Source organism: Muscardinus avellanarius (genome assembly GCF_963383645.1).
Source record: "Muscardinus avellanarius genome assembly, chromosome: 2".
In the NCBI taxonomy this organism is placed as follows: Eukaryota; Metazoa; Chordata; class Mammalia; order Rodentia; family Gliridae; genus Muscardinus; species Muscardinus avellanarius.
This window is the reverse complement of record NC_137787.1, coordinates 34,958,407-34,978,857: the sequence shown is the minus strand read 5'-3', so window position 1 is coordinate 34,978,857 and position 20,451 is coordinate 34,958,407. Positions and strand designations below refer to the sequence as shown.

The following is a 20,451-nucleotide window of genomic DNA, read 5'->3' as shown; positions in this document are numbered from 1 at the left end:
CAGGGTTACTCTATCTCTGAGCTATCATCCCAGCCCTATTTTTTTTTTTTAACTTTGAAATAGGGTCCTCCTAAGTTGCTGAGTCTTCCTAAATTGCTGAGGCTGGCCTTGAACCTGTGATCCTCCTGTCTCAGTCTCCCAATTACTGGGATCACAATCCTATGCCACCATGTACAGCTTCTTGCTTTTAAAGGACAGGAGTGAGCATTAGTAAAAACCTGATTTAGCTGGGTAGGTTAAGAAATTTAGGATTTTACTTATGCTTCACAAATAAAGCTAAAGCAGCACCATCCAGTGGATATATAATGCAGGCCACAAATGTAATTTACAATTTTCAAGTAGCCACACCAAATTCTTTTTTTGGTATTGGGTTGAACCCATGGGAATTCTACCTCCAAGCTACACCCCAGAACTTATTTTAAAGACAGGTTTTACTAAGTTGCTAAGGCTGGCCTTGAACCTGTAATCCTCCTGTCTTAGCCTCTCAAGTACTAGGATTATAGGCATGTTCCATTGTGCTGGGCTGCCATACTAATTTAAAAGGTATAAAAATGTAGCCAGGCATGGTGGTGCATGCATGTAATTCATGTACTTGGGAGGCTGTGATAGATGATTGCAGGTTCAAAGCCAGCCTCAGCAATTTAGCAAGGCTCTCAGCAACCTAGTGAGACCTTGTTTCCAAATCAGGCTGGGGCTGTAGCTTGGAGGTAGAATGCCTGTGGGTTCAATCCCCAGTACCAAAAAAAAAAAAAAGTATAACACCACTGAAGTGGTTCATTTCATTTAACCAAAGATGCCCAAAATATTTCAACTAGCAATTAATAAATCCATATGAAATATTACATTCTTTTTTCATTAACTCTCCAAAATCCAGTGCATATTTTATTCTGATAGCACATCTCAATTTGGAATAATCACATTTTAAGTATTTAACAGCCATGTGACTGGTGGCTACCATATGGACAGTGCGGCTCTGAGGCATCTACTGACCAGAGAATTGATTTCTAAAGTGAAATAGATTTCTGGTGAAGCATCACTGCAGAAGTCATTCCACTTCATAGCCCCATCCTGAAGAACAGCTAATCTATTAATATCTTAAGAAACCAATAAAAGCCCTTAGCTTCAGAATAAAAAAAAGAAACCATGTGGTTTCAGGTTCCAATACAAAATATTAATCATGTGATAAAGTTTATTTGATTTGCTTGTTTAAGCTTAATTTTTACTTGAGATATTAAGGTTATATGACAAGGTTTCGTCATTTACAGTTCTAATGAATGCATTCCTCTTTATGGATATTTAGAGTCCTCTGACATGTTCACAAAACTTACAGGTGTCAGCTCAGCCTGTTCTTCGTTGAAGTCAATATGACGCTTGGCCTGCTTGCTGGGACATCTCAGAGAAAGAGCATGCTGTGAAAATGGAGGAAGGAAGAAAATGACAGATATAGGAGATGAAGAGGGCAGCTCACCTTCTCATGCAAGAGGAAAAGAGCAGTGAAATGAAACAACATAGTAATGTATAGTTCTATGCAAATACATTTCATTATCCTAACCCTTGATAATAACCTCACTCTATTTCTAGACAATATAGTACCATGGAAGCACTATGCAAAAACACTGTCAAATATCAATTCATGCTAATGAACCAAAACTTGACACTGACCATCATGTGGCAGTACTCCTAATCTCCCCTCACTCCACTAAATCATCCTTTCAAAGCCCATTCTAAGTGGTGCATGCCTATAATCCCAGTACCTGGGAGGCTGAGACAGGAGGACTGTTTGAAACCAACTTCAGCAACTTAGCAAGACAATAACTTAGAGAGAGACCATGTCTCAAAAATATATACATATATTAAAAGGGCTAGGGGTGTAGCTTGTAGGTAGAAATCCTGTGGGTTCAACAGACAGTACCCCTTACACACACACACACACACACACACACGCACGCACACGCACACTCTAAGTCTCCATGCTCTTCAAGCTTTTCCCTTCCAGCCCTTCACATGACTTCACTTGCTACCTTTACTAAGAAAAGTACATCCACTGTGAGGATCTGCATCATTAACATGTATCCTCTAACTAAATCCATATTCTTTCTCAATCTTCCCTGTAATTCTACATGAATAAACAGATTTCTTCCCCTAAGAGCTTAAGCACATCTCAGATCCCACCCATTGCTCTTCCAATAGTGTCAAGTCTGATCCTTGAGCAGGCCAGGCCACAACGTTCAACTCTTCTGATTAGCTTCCTCTTGTTACACTATCATTTTCTCCTCTGCACTGCCAAATTTCCAGAATTCATGCTAAATAGCTTCTTTACTTCTAGCCACCCACTAATCCCTTAATTTCCTGCATTCTTTCCTTTCCCCTGAAGGCTTCATCCTTTGAGTTATAATGCATTTTTTATCATTTCTTCTCAAAGTCACCAATGATCTTTCAATCAAAAAGGTTTGTCCTTCCTATCACAGTATTTGCTATATTGTACTGCAATTGCCTGTCTATAATTCCCTCCCATACACTAGATTGCAACCTCATAAAGACACTGTGTATTATAATCCATTTTATCCCTTGCAGCCCAGCACTGTGCCTAGGTACTCAATTTTTATAGAATGCATAATTATTTCTGCTTGGCAAAATCAAGACTTTGCTTTTTACCTCTGTCTTCTCATTAAACAGGTCCTATAGCACTGTTTCAATCCTAGAGTGACAAGAGGGCTAACAAAAAATCTGTATTTTTCAATATCCTTTGTCATAGGAAATAAAAACTGAAGTGTAATGGTTAAAGGGCAATGACAAATGTAACCAGTCCTCAAATGATTCAAAGAAAAAAAATGCACATATAAAAAGAATGATAAACGTGGCAAATGTTAAAAACCCCTGAATCTGGCTAGTGAACTTCATGAATTCTTTGTACTACTATTCTTTCAAGTTTTTAAGTGTTTGACATTCCAAAACAAAATATCTTTAAAAATCTGTTTTCTCCACTCAGTCCTGTATACGTTCCCATTATGTATTTCCAAAAGCTTAAAGAATTCAACAGACTGTGTACCATATTCACCAGCGTGATGTGACGACGTCGTTATTACAATTTAATGCATCCTTATAAAAACGAGTATAGTAGTGAAATGGCAAAAACAATACAAAGCAGTATACAGAAAAACAAAGATTAAGTTATTTTTTGGTTACGTTAGCAAAGACGAAAAGGAATGTAGTATTTATAGTTTCGGAGACGGGCCTTGAACCTGCAATTCTCTTGTCTTAGCCTCCAAAGTACTGGGATTATAGGTGAGTGTCACTCTGCCTGCCCCAAGTCTAAACTTTGTGTATTATCATTACTTACATAAATTTAAAAGCTATACTCAAAACATGTAGAGCCAGGCGTGGTGGCACACGCTTGTAATCCCAGCATTTGGGAGGCTGAGACAGGAGGATCGTAGTTCACGCAGCCTCAGCTACTTAGGCCCTTTGTAACTCAGCGAGACCCTGTTTCAAAATAAAGAATAAAAAATAGGGCTGGGCTGGGGGTGTAGCTCAGAGGTAGAATGCCCCTGGGTTCCATCCCCAGTACTGCAAAACAACAACAAAAAGACAATATAGGAAAAGTGAACAGGAGATTCTCCATATAAATTTGACTTTAAACTTTCTCAGTTCCGGCCGGGCGTGGTGGCGCACGCTTGTAATCCCCGCGCTTGGGAGGCAGAGACAGGAGGATCGCGCAGGTTCGAAGCCAGCCGTGCTGGCGTAAGAGACCCTGTTTCAAAAATATAAAATAGGTCTGGGAGTGTAGCCCGGAGGAAGAAGGGCTTCCAGGAACCCCAGTACCACCAAAAAAAAAAAAAAAAAAAAAAACTTTCTCAGTTCCCAACTTTCATTTGTGTTGTAAGTTATCAAATTCTCTACCAATCTTTAAAAAACAAAACACAACACCTCTCCACAAACTTCTGCTTCACCCCTTTCTTGAATTATAACTGTTAAATGAAGTACTGGGAGGACATATATTGAAAAGCATTAATCTAAACATAGAAACCAAACCATTATCAAGAAAAGGTCTTGTACCAAAGTAGTGGTTTTACCAATAAATCACTTCCTCATAATAGCTAATACTTTAGACTGCAATTAGAAAAAAGAGGTAGAGGCATATGCATCCACTTTGTCACCAAAACAGAAGTATTCATCTTTTACTAACACATGCATGCCTTTTTCACAAGTATTCAGTTAAAAATAAAGATAGCATAATGATGAGGAATACGGGTTCTGAGAATGGAATGTGTGGTTCGGGCCCCATCTTGGCCATTTACAAGCAGTGTGATTTTGGGGTTATTTAACCTATTTCCTCGTATGTAAAATGAAAGTAAATACAACATTTATATCTAAGGGTTGCTATAAGCAATAAATAATTGCATGTTGTTATTCTGGGAAACTGTCAAACCTCGTCTGAATTTTAGTTAAGCCTTAATTTACTTAGAATTGTTAAATTTTAAACTAAAATATTTTTTAAAATACACTAAAACACCACAAGATGGGGATGTTACTGCATCAACCTGACTTTTCTTCCTCCTGTCTATTTGGTCCAGTCTTTAGGTCTGGCTCTGAGTGTTCTCACTAGTCTACTTTCATCCAAACTCTTCTTCAATTCTATGATAAAGTAGCATGATATGGTGATCTGAGCTCTAGAGCTAGAATGGGTTCGAATCCTTGAGCAGGTTATATACTTACTTTCTGCCTCAGTTCCTTTCATTGTAAAACGAGGTAATAGTAGTTACTTCACAAGGTGTTGTGTAGAGTTAATGTGTTAAAAAAAAAACAAGGTACAATGCCAAACAAAGAAGAAACACTTGTATAGCAGCTTGTATTTCTATCCCTCCCAAACCCACCTTTTTTGTGGTACTAGGAATGGAACTCAGGGGCCTTCTACTTCCAGGCTACACCCCCAGCTCCATTTTATTTATTTTTTATTTGGAAATAAGATCTCATTAAGTTGCTGACAGCCTAGGTTGCTAAGGCTGGCTTCAAACCTGTGATCCTCCTGTCTTAGCTTCCCAAGTACTGGGAATATAGGTGTGGAACACCATGCTTGCCCCCCCCCCTTAGTTTTCCTTTTACTGCCTGTTAAACAGCCAGTTAATGCTTGAATGTTTTTAAAACCATTTATTTTCTATTTTATAGACCCTATTAACTTTAAAAACAAATTAATATTTATATTCTTGGTTTCTTTAGGGTACTGGAAATTTGAATCTAGGGGCATTTTACCTCTGTACTACACCTCCAGCCCATTTTTTTTTCTTTATTTTGAAATGGGGTCTCACTGAGTTGCAGAGGGCTTCACTAAGTAGCTGAGGCTGGCTACAAACCTGCAATCTTCTTGTCTCAGGCTTGCAAGTACTGGGATTACAAATGTGCACGTGTGTGTGTGCGTGCAATGTGTTTTAAAGTCCTTTACTAGTCTTCCACAAATCCCAAAACAAAACAGACCTAAAACCAAATAAGGACATTTTACTTCTGCAGAGAAGAAAACCTATACAGATTTCCAAGAAATACACATAATATAAATCAGGGCACATATGCCAGTGTTGACTGGGAGAATATGTTTTAGACCTTTCCCCAGGCTTTCACCAAACCTTCAGCTCTTATTATCTGATAGCTTCTGCTATTTAATTTTACTAAGCAGCAAAAATCTGAAATTAAATACCAAGTTAATACACAAGGATAAATTTTATGAAATGAAGCCATTAGGATTTTATAAGAAAGGTAGCTGGAATAAATGCAAAATTAGTAACTCCAATCTGAATATGTAAGAGTTTCTATACAAATTAGCTCTTGAAATAGTTCTAGAAGGTGAAGAAATAGAGAAGTTGCATTGAAACAATGATATCCATTGCTGTAGCACATGTTTTAACATCAACAGTATATCCATTAAAATTTTCACCTAGTAACCCTGAATAAAGAAGTCATAATTTCAAGTTTTAATAACTAAGCCACTAGGCAATTTTTCCCATTAAAACATAAAAATCATCAAGTGTTCTTTGAATTCAGCAAAACCTTTTGAACCTGTGTAAAATGATAGCTTTAGAAACTTCATTTAAAAATATTTTTCAAATATAAAATTTCAAATATAAAATTTTATATAAATATAAAAATTTAAACAGAATTACTAAAGGTTAAATCTCACCAGAAAACAAAAATACAATGTACATTTTAGTGTTAACCTTTATTCTGTAAATTGTATCTTATAGGACATTTAAAACATGCAATGCCAGGCATGGTGGCACACGCTTGTAATCCCAGTACTTGGGAGGCTGAGACAGGAGGATCACAGGTTTGAAGACAGCCTCATCAACCAGTAAGACCCTGTTTCAAAATAAAAATGCAATAGAGCTGAGGGTGTAGCTCAGAGGTAGAATACTACTGGATTCAAAATCCAGTACCAAAAATAAATAAATAAAAAAGTAAAACAGGCAATTGCCACTTAAGTTTACAAACTGTTGTCTTATTAAAATGTATCATCTTATTGTAACATGAATAAAAGTTCCACAACAATGACTAAAAAATAAAGTCTTTATTTCAACTACAGTGAATTCTAATTTTAAAGACTAACAATCATTATTGCTAATGGAATTAGAAGGAATACTGATTTAAATTATTCTATAATTCACTTTTACATGTATCCAAGGAGAATATTCTTAAGCTAAAATATTTCTTAACATTCAGGAAATAAACACTTTTACCACCCAACCAGGTTAAGATTTTGATGAAAATCAGAAAGCAGATACTGTGGCTCTGAAATTCAAATACATATTTCTCAGTCACTTGACCTACCTAATCTTTTCAGTCTTAGCTTCTTGGATGAAAGAATGCACCTAACCAAAGGAATAATATGAAGGCTGGATGAGACAGCATATGTGAAGAGCACTTGGAATCATAGTATTCTTACTAAAATCTAAGAAAGAAAAAAGCAAAGGAGAAAGATACTTTTGGATGTGGAATTGTACTGCATCTAACGCTGGTGGCTCTCAGAGAAAAGGAAGCAAAGAAGAGCCACCGTATTACTTTTAGGTTAGCCATTTGAGTACTCATGTACCCATGTACCCAGTATAAAACAGTACCATTTGATCTAAACGGATTCTTCTAACTGGTATTTATACTACTAAATTTAGTAAAAGTATTCTATCCTACATTTTTCTATAACAAGTACAATTACTGCCTTTGGAGAACTTAGTTGTGAAAACAAGAAGTTTCACTATTAGTTTTCACATACTAACTTCACTTATGGCATTCTAATTACCATCTTGAAAAAAATACAATTCCTGACAACTAGAATGCAGACTTCTAGGTACACAGTGGATGGAATACACACATGCATTTATTCATTCAAATATTTTAGTGCTTAAGAGCCAAATACTCTTCTAGGTGGTATTGCTACACTAGGAATAAAAATAATGAAAAACCTTTTCCTCATGAACAGGTTTAGACCAGAAGTGGTCTGGAAGGATATAGATGAACAAAATAAAAAAAGTATAGAGTACATTGATAAGCACTAGTAGGAAAAATAAAACAGAAAGGGGAGAAAAAATATAATCATAAGCGGGTTTTTCCCTCTCAGGGACCCCCTCCCCTTTTGGGGAGCTTTTCTCTCTCTTGCAGGTTGCGTTGGTTAGCCTTGAGAGAAGGCAGGGTGCAATTGAGGGCATGTGGCCCGGGTTACACTAGGGTAGTGACCTGAAGGCCTCTGCTGGACATCAAGGCCGACCAAGGCCCCAAGGGTGACCTGCATCTCTTTTCTGGCAGATCGTGTGGACCCTGGGAGAAAGTAGTTTGCAACTGATGGCACCTGGCTCGGGCGACACACGGGTAGTAACCTGAAGGCAGCTACTGGACACCAGAGCTCCGACAGACCCTTTGGGGTGTTCGGCCACTTTTCCCTATTCCTTTCTGGCAGATCGTGTGGACTCTGGAAGAAAGCAACCTGTAATTGAAGGCATTCGGCTTGGGCTACTCCCAAGTATTGTCCTGAAGGCAGTTGCTGGACCCCAGAGTTCCGACAGCCCCTTTGGGGTGTTCAGCCATCTTTCCTTATTCCCTGCTGCTTCCAATAAACCATTTACCCCTCCAAATATATATATAATCATAAGGCAAAGGTAAGGGAGAGTTTGATTTTCAAAGACTATAATCAAAGAAAACCTCAATGAGAAAGGGACATACAAATAAACCCCTCAAGGTGGTAAGGGGTATCATATAGATAAATGGGGAAGGGCATTCAGGCAAGGAAACACATGCAAAGGTTCCAAGGTAGACTAATTGCTGGTTAAAAAAAAAAAAAAAAAAAAAAAAAAAGGCAGTATGGTTGGCCGAGAAAAGAAAAAGAGGGTTTGCAGATCTGGTTAGGCCCTGAAGGCCACTGCAGGAATTTTTCAAAGCTTCTAAGTTTGGAAAGAAATGATCTCACTTACCTGTAAATGGAATCATTCTGGCTGCAGTGTGGATGATCCCATTAAGAGGAGGGTGAACACAGGAAAACCAATTGGGAGGCTATTGCAAAAATCTAGTTCAAGATCATATTGGCTTAGTGGCAGTGAAGCAATGATCAGATTCTGGGTATATTCTGAAGGTAAAGCCAACAGAATCTGCTGCTAAATGGGAAGGAAGGTGAAAAGAAAAAGATAAGAAGACGCAAAGAGCCAATAACCGATATGGAAAGATATGGGGCAAGTAAACTTGAGAAAAGACCAGGGGTTCAGATTTAGATGATAAGTCGTCTGTTAGACATCCAAATAGAGATATTGATTAGGAAAAGGGCTGGATGTACCTGGAGTTCAGGGGAGAGATGTGGGATAAAGATAACTTGAATCCTGAAATGACTTGATATGGTACTTTCTTGCTCTTTATCAGAAACTGTCAACAAAAAGCTTCTCATAACATACTCCAGTTGTGGCATTACTGACAAAGACTGATAGAAAACACCTGATTTTAGGATGTTTCCTTCCTTCACCTGATTCAGGATGTTTCCATGTTTCCTCCCTCCCTCCCTCTCTCCCTCCTTCCTTCTTTCCTTCCCTGTCTATCTATATATGGGCAGTAAGCATTCTAGAAAGACTGAAAGGAATGGCTAAGGTATTTCCTTGAAATACCATTAAAACAAAGGGGGGGGCTTTATTAATGACGAATTTACAAGAAAACAGTGACAACTCTTGTAAACTAGAAAGCATATAGCTGAGTGGTAACCAACTTAGCAGACTCAAAAAAAAAAAGCAGAGTTGCACCCCAATTTATACCACGTAACTTCAAAATCCCCAAAAGTGGCATCAGAGGTGACAATGGGATTAGAAGCAGGAAGATTGGTAGAAAGTATATTTAAGAAAGCAGTTAATTCCCAGGTTCTTTCCTTTACTTGCTCATTAGCAGTGGTCTCAGGTTCAGATTGACATTCATGCATAGGATCGTTGAGACCACTGCTTGGCATGGGGTTCACTCACTCAGTTCTACAGAGACAAAATCAAAATGCTGGCAAGCTACCACCAGACAAGTCATCTTCAGAGGAGTTCCTACTGTCCACCAGGATCCTTTTTTGGACCCATAAATGACAGCTCATTATAAGGTTTTTATAAAGAAAAAAGACCATGTGGGCAATTACAAAAACCCCCATGGCTCAGAGAAACTTCACGCTCCACAAGAACCAGTAGTATCTTGTAAAAGCCAATGAATATGGGTTCCACAACTCCTGCTCATTTTTAAGAATTACACTCCACACTAGGAAGTCAAGGTCTGCGTCTTTTCAGATTTACATTGTTCATGGACAGTCTTCCTGGTCTATATGCACTCAATATTAAAATAAACATGATTACTTCGAGATACTCTATATTTTATCTTAATTCAGTATGTTTTCGGGAAAAGGAAAACCTAAGGTCATTTTCCATGAAAAATGTGGCTCAGATCTACTGTTAATCTCTACATGGTATAGTGATTGTCACACGTGGTGATGTTCTGCAGGGAACATGTAGTGGTATCTGCATTTTTAGTTGTCACAGCTGCAAGGGAAGGGTGCACTACTGGCATCTAGAGAGCAGAGGCCAGGGATGCAGCTAAGCATCCTACAATGCACAGGGCAGCCCCTCACAACAGAAAACCACCTGCCAGTGGTGCTGATGGTGGAGAAATACTGACCTAGAAGGAACAGACCAAGTTCACATATTGAACACGGGACTAGCCTCATGTCCAAACCCATTTATTTCTCAGATGAGTTGCTAAAATACTGGCAGTTAGGCATATGTCTCCACAGGCACAAGATTGAAAAGAATCTTCTTGGCAGAAGATTACCAGTCTGAAAAAAGAAGACTTAAAAACAATCCTAAAGCAGAGGCTATAAAAAGAAAAAGAATTTTTTTAGAAGATGAGATCAATGGGGAAAATTTAGAGTTGAAATAGTGATAAATAAAAATACAATTAAATATTCTTGAAATCTAAAGATTAACTCTGAGTTTTGGAAAAAAAAAATTATGTCCCAGAAAGAATATTAGTAAGCGTGCACAGTTTTGCTGCAAACTGTGAGTACATTGTCATTTTAACATAAAGGAATATTAACCCCTCAAAATATAAAGGAAGGATGGTGGAACTGGAAGGGAGAAGTGAGAACTGACCAAAGACAGCTACATCTTCATCTTCTAGAGAAGCCAGGGGACAACACATACAACGGGGGGGGGGGGTGGGGGGGGAGATGAGGAAATAGTGACATAAGTGTAGATGTAATAATATACAGGTAGATAACATAAGAACTGACTAAAAGAGTAGAAAAGTTTCACAGAACTACTTGACTCTAAATGTTCTTAATAGAACTACTTAACTCTATGCATGAAAAGCTAATTAAAATTTTAGAAATCTGTATTTGAATTTAAGGATAATCTGATACATAGGTTTTGGATCTAAAGAGCATATTTTAGTTTACTTGATCAGAACAAAGTACACCCAGAAAAGCATTTTTAAAGCAAGTTCTGGGCTTGTTAAGCCACCTATCTATCCTTCTGTGTAAGGTAAAAGAACAAGTCAGGTAAGACTTTAAATCCGTTCTCTGTTTTATTTCTGGTTTACTCATCAAACCTAAAGTATTATATTAAACATTATGTCAAGCTGGGCATGATGGGAATGCTTGTAATATCAGTACTTAGAAGGCTGAGTCAGGAGGATCGCAGATTCGTGGCCAGCCTCAGCAATTTAGTTATGCCCTCTGCAACTTAGGGAGACTTCATTTCAAAATCAAAATTAAAATAGGCTGGGCATGGTGATACACACTTGTAAATCCAGTATATGGGAGGCTGAGACTGGAAGACCACATACTTGAAGCTAGCCTCAGCTACTTAGTGAGGTCCTCTGCAATTTAGTGAGACCGTTTCAAAATAGAGAATTAAAAATAGCGCTGGGGATGTAGCTTGGAGGTAGAATGCTCCTGGTGGTTCAATCCTCAGTACTATATACACAAACAAGATTTATACCACTGAACATGGAATCCCTGCCCATGGATTTTGCATCACTAATACCATTCGAAGTGTTTGCTAGGAGAGTTTGCTTTTTACTTTATTTGCCCTTATACTATTTGAACTTTTATAAATGTGTTTTATGAAAAAACAGACAGACACACATATCAGAATGTCCTTAATAATTATTCATGACCTGTCCTCATGTACCTTGACCCAACTCAAAATGACAGGAAGGAAGTAATATCAACATATGAGACAAGAATGATGAAAAAAACTCGTCTTTAATAAAATATTGCTCAGCAGGGCATGGTGGTGCAGGCTTGTAATCCCAGCACTTGGGAGGCTGAGAAAGGAGGATCGCACAGGTTCGAAGCCAGCTTCAGCTACTGAGTGAGGATCTCAGCAACTTAGTGAGACCCTCTTTCCAAATAAGGTATAAAATAGGTCTGAGAATAGCTTCTGGGTTCCACCCCCAGTACCACTAAATAAATAAATAAATAAACAAACAAGTAAATAAAATATTGCTCAAATTTAGCAGGTATATCTAAAACACATGAAATGACAAGTAACCTGTACTAAATAGTTTTGGATATCATATGTAAAAAATAAGGTTTCTTCATAAAAGAGAGACCTGTTTTCAAGCTCTCTATGCAATATATACCACTTAGATAAGCTTTCACTTTAATGAAATTTTATTTTTTAGATTGATGTGATTTGCTAAATTTCAAATCTCTATACCACCATGATTCATGTTTCTTTATGCTTCATAGTACCTAGAACAAAGCTAGGTACATGGTAAGTGCCAAGAATAACTAATGCAACTTAATCTAAAGAATCAAATCTTTTGTGAAGAAAAAAAAATCCAGTAATGTCAAATAACAGATAATAAATTTTAAAATTTTCTAAAATTCCTTAAACCCAGGGTAATTCTACCTCTGAGCTAAGCTACACCTCCAGCTCTATTTTTAAATTTTGAAATAGGGCCTAAGTTGCTGAGGGCCTCAATAAATTGCTGAGGCTGGCTGCAAATCTGTGATCTCCTGTCTCAGCCTCCCAAGTACTGGGATTACAGGTATGTGCCGCCACTCCTGGCTAAGAATTGTCATCTTCCTAAAAACAAAAAACCAAAGAATTCTCTTTCACTAACCTTTTTATTAAATTTATTATCATGCGCCGGCATGGTGACATACCCTTGTAATCCCAGCATTTGGGAGGCTTGAGACAGAAGGATCCGGGTCTCAAGTACTGAGGCCCTTTACAACTCAGTGAGATCCTGTTTCCAAATAAAGAAAAAAAATAGGGTTGGGGGTGCAGCTCGAAGGTGTGTGGGTGTGGTACTTGGTTCCATCAACAGTAACACACACACACACACACACACACACACACACACACAAAAAAAAAAAAATTATCATAAATCCATATCCTACCCTCACCCCATCACATTCAGAAAAACGTCATCTTTTTAAAAAATCTATTCATATACATCACCTTTGATTCTCTGAATCACTTTATGAGGAAGGTAGACCAAGTAGTACTAGCTCCATTTTTTTCTTTTTCTTTTTCTTTTTTTCCCCAGTACTGGGGATTGAACCCAGGGGCATTCTACCTCTGAGCTACATCCCCAGCCCTATTTTTTATTCTTTATTTTGAAACAGGGTCTGAGTTGCAGAGAGCCTCACTAAGTAGCTGAGGCTGGCTACGAACCTGCGATCCTCCTGTCTCAGCCTCTCAAGTACTGGGATTACAAGCATGTGCTGCCATGCCCAGCTCTAATTCCACTTTAATGAGCAGAAAGGTTGAATAACTTGCTTAGGTCCCATGAATGAGTGGCAAAGAAAAAGCCCAGAACCAAGTTTCCTGAGCCCAATAGTTCTTTCCATTATACTATACTGATTCTTTGACAGTAAAATGGAGTCAGCTCTGAAAACTAGAATCTTAGAGGACTACAGTGGGGAAATTACTGTTTTTCTTATGTTCTCACTTAAAAAGATACATTAAAAGCAATTATTATCAACTTAGTAACTTTTATTTTGGTGGTGGTAGTGCTAGGAACTGAACTCAGAGGCATTCTACCTCTGGGCTACATCCCCAGCCCTATTTTATTTTTTAGTTTGAAACGGTCTCACTTAGTTGCTGAGTTTGGCCATGAACCTGCAATCCTCCTGTCACAGCCTCTCAAGTACTGGGATTACAGGCATGCACTTTCAGGTCTGGCTCTTAGTAACTATTAGCGGCATTGCAAAACCACATTTCAATATAGTTAATCTTATGAGATAACTAATATTAATTTAAAAACTTCCAAAAAGTCAAAAGAATTTTAAAAGAAACTAAATCTCTTCTAAATCATCTTTATGACACTGTCTTATATGATGATGTGTTTCTTCTGTAGTCTGGTTTTAAAACACTGCTGAGAAATAATTTGGACAAATTTTAAATGTACTAGAAACTAAGAAAGTTAACTAAGATGACATTCTTTTAAAATCATTTCCCACTATTTTAATACTAAAATTTCAGGGGCAAAAAAGTTCCATCTATTTACCTCAGTAATTGGCTCCCCCTGATGTGCTAAATCCAATTCTTGAGGACGTGTCACTTTATCAATATCCAAAGAATCCATGCTAGAGGCTGCAGAAGTGATGCTTGAACGGGAAGAGTTACTAATAGAGCGCACTTCAGCATCACTCACTGTGCCTGCTGATGCGGTTCTTCTGTGCTGATTGGTTACTATGGGCTTAGTATCTTCTAGTACAGATTGCTGTGCAGCCTCATCCATGCTCAATGAGGCCTGTTCTAATTGTGCAGTGATGTCATCCAGGGAATAGTTAGCATGGGAAGGTTTAGCTATCCTATTAGATGAAGAAGATACTCCTTTCAAGGTGCCATGTTTTGATATATGTCGGCTGGCAGATAATTTCTGAGTAGCTTTTGTTTCTGTGGCTTGACGTTTACTATTTCCTGAACCAATACTGCTAAGCTCCTGCTCAATAGAGCAAAGATCAGCCATCAGGGCATCCAGATCCACAGTCTCTCCCTGATTCAGCGCTTCTGCAAAGAAAAACACACATTTCCAAAACAATCAAAATGTATACATTCTATTATAAATAAATTTTATGCTATTATAAATCAATTAAATGCAGGGGAAGACACAAGCAAATTTATACTATTGGGCTGAAAGTAAATCAAAGTATTTCTAGCAGGGGCTGGGAGCGCACGCTTATAACCTCAGTACTTGGGAAGCTAAAACAGGAAGATCACAGGTTTGAAACCTACCTCAGCAACTTAGTGAGGCTCTCTACAACTTTTTTTTTTTTTTTGGTGGTATTGGGGTTCCTGGAAACCCTTCTACCTTCAGGCTACACTCCCAGACCATTTTTTTTTTTTTGGGGAAACAGGGTCTCTTAAGCCAGTGAGGCTGGCTTCGAACCTGCACGATCCTCCTGTCTCTGCCTCCCAAGTGTGGGGGATTACAAGCGTGCGCCACCACGCCCACGCCGGCGGCTCTCTACAACTTAATGAGACCCTGCTTCCAAATAAAAAATGAGGTTTGGGGATATAGCCGGAGGTAGAAGGCCCGGGGTTCCATCCCCAGCGAAACACACACACACACACACACACACACACACACACACACACACACACACACACAATTTTTAATATCTTTTTGCTTGGTTTAAATTCCAAGAGAAACTTTTAGAAGCATTTAATCTATCTTTTAAGAGCTCTAGCCTGGCATGGTGGTGTATACTTATAATCTCAATATTTATGAGGCTGAGACAGGAGGACCAAAGGTTGGAGACCGAGCTCAGAAACTTAGTGTAACCCTCACCAACATATCAAGACACTGCTTCAAAATAAAAAGAGCTGGGGTTATAATTTGGAGGCAGAATGCTCCTGGGTCCAATCCCTAGTACTAAAAACAAAACAACCCTCCCCCAAGCCTCTAGTAACCAAGGAAATTAAAGTTATGAAATAAAGATAAAAATACTATTCCATTAACTACACATACCTCCATGAAATTTTCCACCAAGATTTTTCCTTCCGTTTTTCCTTCCTTCATTCCTTTCTGTATTAGGAATGGAACACCCAGGGGTATTCTAAGCTATACCTTTCATCCCTATTTTTTATTTTGAAACGGGGTCTTCCTAAGTTACTCTGCACTGACCCCAAATTTGCAATCCTCTTGTCTCAATCTCCCAAGTACTGGGATCACAGGCATGCTCTACTAATATGTTCACTGCTCAAGTAAAGATGTTAAAAACAGAAGAACTGGAAACAAAAAGAGGGCTGATGTAAAAATTACAAATAAATTCATTGGACTTGAAACCCAATGAAAAAACAACGGAAATAAGTTTGCTGTTGGGTTCCAACTGAATATGTACTTTATGAAATATTTTTTAAAAATCAGACAGAAAACTATTTCAGTTATAGTCCAGCTTGCTTTTTTCTGATATTCTGAATTAGTAATAAGCACAAATTATGTCTTTTTTATACTGAGTCTTTTCTTTTGCTGGTGGCACTGGGGATTGAACCCAGGACATTCTATTACTGAGCTACACCACGCCCTTTTTTTTACTTTAAAACAGGATCTCACTAAATTGCCTAGGCTAGCCTTGAAACTTTAAACCTTTTGCCTCAGCCTCCCAAGTACTGAGATTACAGGCAAGAGCCATTGCATTCTCCTTACACTTAGCATTCATTGTTTGTTTGTTTGTTTATTATTTGTAGTACTGGAGAATGAACCCAGGGCCATTTTTCTGAGCTATACTCCCAATCTTATATTTCATTCTTTATTTTGAAACAGGGTTTCACTAAGTTGCCTAGGGCCTCACTAAGTAGCTGAGACTGGCTGACAACCTACAATCCTCCTGTCTCAGCCTCCCAAGTACTGGGATTCCAAGACTGTGCCAACACCCCTGGTTTATATCCTTTTATATTTCATACTGTAGCTGTGTTGCTCTTACATTATACAGTTTAGTATACTATTTTACACTTCACTTAGTTACATCTTACCATTTAAGTTGTATATGGAAAAACGGTAAGAAAAATTGGCCATGTTTGTTTCTTGGCGAAGAGGAGATCTTTTCACTGGTTCCATGGGCTTGTCAGAATCCAAACTCTAAAATATAAAATTCAAGAAGTCATATTAAAAATTTAAGTTTTAATTACATAGAAAGATCAATAAAGCTTGCTTTATGTTTAAGTGAAATGGAGGCGGAGACAGGAGGATCGCGCAGGTTCGAAGCCAGTCTCACTGGCTTAAGAGACCCTGTTTCCAAATAAAAATATAAAAATAGGTCTGGGAGTGTAGCCTGGAGGTAGAAGGGCTTCCAGGACCAGTACCACCAAAACCAAAAACCAAAACCAAAAAAAAGTGAACTGTTATGTAGTAATAAAACCAAAGTTCTTCTAAGTAAGAGCTTTAAGAAAAAGTAAATAAGTTTTCATATTATTTCCACTATAGTTATTTCATTTTCTAGATACATACTTACTTTTAAGTACTTGAGGCTTATTATTGTCATAACGCAGAGTAAATATCTTTTCAAATACATCAAGCTTATTAACTGTTCTAATTTTATATATGTTCACAATAAAATGGTAGATATAGAAGCTAAGAAACAAAAAGAAACCATGAAGTTTTCTCTCATATCTTTCCTCAAAGGGATGTGTTTTTGGTCAGAAGAGCCTCATTCTTTAGTACCCTGAAGATAAAAATCAGTTCCTGACTCAAAACTAGTGAAACCTAACAGGGTATGGTGGTGCACACTTGTAATCCCAGCATTTGAGAGGCTGAGACAGGAGGATTGTGGTTCGCAGACAGCCTCAGCTACTTAGTGAGGCCCTTTGGAACTCAGTGAGACCTTGTTTCAAAATAAAGAATAAAAAATAGGGCTCGGGTGTAGCTTGGAGGTAGAATGCCCCTGAGTTCCATCCTCAGTACTACAAAACAAAACAAAACAGAACAAAACAAAAAAAAATAGTGAAACCTAAGACCTTGACAAAGCAACTATAACTTCACATAATGATGAACAGTCTTGTGCTTTTCACCCTCTATAAAAATGAGGGCAAATCATCTTGCTACACTGTGTATGTGACAAAACCAGAGTTATACCTGCAACAGGGGGTAAGGGTGACTTGTAAGTTATCTTACCACCTTCAGATTTATTTTTGGCTTTGGGAACTGAACCCAGGGCTTTGTGCATGCTAAACACATGCTTCACCTCTGAGCTATATCCCTGGCCCTCACTGCCCTTTTTATTGTTTGTTTTTGCTTTTGATACTGGAGATTGAGCCCAGGTACTATTCTACCTCTAAACTATACACCCAGCTTTTTATGCTAAGTTGCTGAGGCTGGCCACAAATCTGTAATTATCCTATCTCAACCTCCCAAGTACTGGAGTTAAAGGCATGCATCAGAGCTGCCAGCTCATCGCTCTGTGTGTGTGTGGCGGGGGGAGGTACTGAGCTACCCCCAGTCATACTTCATTTTTTATTTTGAAACAGGATCTAAGTTTCAGAGGGCTTCACTAAGTGGCTGAGGATAGCTGTGAACCTATGATCCTCCTGTCTCAGCCTCCTAACTATTGAGATAACAGGTTTTAAATGATACTCATATAACCTTTCTATAATTATGAAAAAGAATATTTAAAACAAATTCAGAAAAAAGGAAAAGAAATTCAGTTTAGTGCTAATTTAAATGTATTGTAAATATTAGAATCAGTTTTTTTTAAAATATTAGCCAGGCATGCATGGCCTGCCTCAGCAATTTAGCAAGATTGTTTCAAAATAAAAAATAAAAACAGGGTTAGTGGTGTAGCTTATAGGCAGAATGTCCCTGGGTTCAATCCGTAGAGCAAATAATAACAATACTACTACCACTACTTATACTACTATTTACTCCTCCTCTTCCTCCTCCTAATAAGTTGAACATAACTGAAAACACATTAAAAGTCAATCTATTTACCAGTTCAAATAAACAGGTACTTATCAGAATTATCCCCCATGTGCATGGTTCTAGGGCAACAAAGAGAAAGATACCTTTGGCCAAGATAAATTGATTACCTAAAAGGATGACTTTTAGCTTTTTGGGAGCAGTTGCTGAAAATATGGTAAAAGCTATGAACCTTCCTTCCAGAAAAATGCACAATTTGCAAAATTTTACAAACTACTTTAGAAAAAAATGCCATCCACTTAAAACTTAAATTTGATTTAATAGTGTTGAAAATATCATTAACACTGAATATGGGCACAGGTGACACTTTAGTCAATTAAAATAATAAAATGAACAAGAAATTTGAGGTTTTAGTCCCTTATTTAGTAAATCAATTATTTCCTGAAAATTCCAGTGTTAAAAAGCAATGTTAGTATTAAGTTACACTATACAATATTTTCATTGTTTTCTCTCTAAAAACAGATTTATATGATAAGAACAACACAGCACCAGTTTAGGAGCCAGCATTTTTGGTGAATGGCTTTTCATACATATGTCAGGCAATTTAAAATAAAGAGGATAATACACAGTACCAAACCAGCAGAAATGCGTCTACAGCGGATCAGCCTGGATTTCCTACTCCATCTAGTATATCTAAACTGATACCTAAATGTCATTTCCTTTTGGCCTCTCCTTCAAGTAAAAACAATAAAACCACCTGCTCAGGAACACCCCACATGTTGGCTCCCCCTTACATAATTCCTCATTTATGTTCTATTCTTTTGTTTTTTCTCCCTTGTTTCCTCTTTCTTTGCAGCAAAGAACTGCAGTCTAGTCATCATCTCTATGCCTAATTAACTTATTAACAAACTAAGAATTAAACAGATCTGACATTCCTGATAAAAATGTTACTTCTGATAACAGATAAAGAAAATGCTACATACGAAATCCTAGCAAGACTGAAAACATTCTACCCAAGTTTCAGTATTAATAGATCATGGTCTCAAAGATGTCTGCCTTTCAAAATGATCTCAGCCACAGACAGTGGCTAGTACTTTAAGTTTCTACTATAATACCTCACTTTTCCATTTATTATTGAATCTTGACTTTATGCATTCCCAAAGGTTTTTTATTTTTATTTTTTGTGTGTGTGGTACTGGGGTTCCTGTAAACCCTTCTACCTCCGGGCTACACTCCCAGACCTATTTTATACTTTTTATTTGGAAACAGGGTTTCCTAAGCCAGCACAGCTGGCTTAGAACCTGCGCGATCCTCCTGTCTCAGTCTCCCAAGCGCAGGGATTACAAGTGTACGCCACCACGCTCGGCTTCCCAAAGGTATTATTTAACAAAAAATAAGTTTGGTTCTCATTGCCATGAAATTTATCTTAAAAAATACAACCATTTTCATATATTAGTTATAATGTATTAAATAACGCTTTAATAAAAATTATACCCTTTTATTCTAAAAAGTATCATGGCTTAGAGAATAGTGTTTTTTTTTTTTTTTTAACTGAATGTCCAATAAAACAAAATGAAAAAAACTCTACTTTTTGTTTTTGGGTCTCGCTAAATTGCTGAGGATCTTCTAAATTGCTGGAGCTGTCCTTGAACCTGAAAACCTTCTTTCTCAGCCTCCCAAATACTGGGATTACAGGCATGCAACACCACCCCCAGCTCTCAACCAGTGTTTTGAAGCACTACTGCTAACCTGAGTGAGTTTATCCAGCTCCCCAAGCCAGGCTCCAAACATTTTGTCCAGGTCCTGATCTTCCTTGTCACTGTCTTCTTCAGCACCATGGTCAATTTCTTCATCTGAGAGCTGCTCCATCTGAAAGAGACATTTGCACTGAATGAGTGGCTAAGAATTTAATTTTAAAATTATGTAGTATGTACACTGATAGATATATATATATAGCAACCTCTAAAGTCAAATCTTCAAAACTAGAAATTATATTACTAAAAATTAGAAGTCATTAATGGAGATAGCGACAAGAGAGTAGAGATAAGGAACAAAGCCTCGAATTTTTAAGATGTTAAAGGAAAATAAATTGTATCA

At 37.7% G+C, this 20,451-nt stretch overlaps 1 protein-coding gene across 2 annotated transcripts in view; it reads right to left on the bottom strand.

The window, feature by feature from the left end:
- RAPH1 (Ras association (RalGDS/AF-6) and pleckstrin homology domains 1) overlaps positions 1-20,223 on the bottom strand; it is a gene marked incomplete at both ends in the record, with an annotated part of 58,152 nt that extends 37,929 nt beyond the window's left edge. Inside the window, 4 exons of one of the 2 annotated variants that reach the window (XM_080689007.1) lie at positions 1,329-1,409; positions 14,005-14,510; positions 16,476-16,581; positions 20,104-20,223. In XM_080689007.1, the coding sequence (XP_080545133.1) occupies positions 1,329-1,409; positions 14,005-14,510; positions 16,476-16,581; positions 20,104-20,223 (813 nt within the window). The remainder of the gene's footprint in view (positions 1-1,328; positions 1,410-14,004; positions 14,511-16,475; positions 16,582-20,103) is intronic. The other variant, XM_080689008.1, reaches the window with a different exon arrangement.
- Positions 20,224-20,451: the final 228 nt, after the last annotated feature.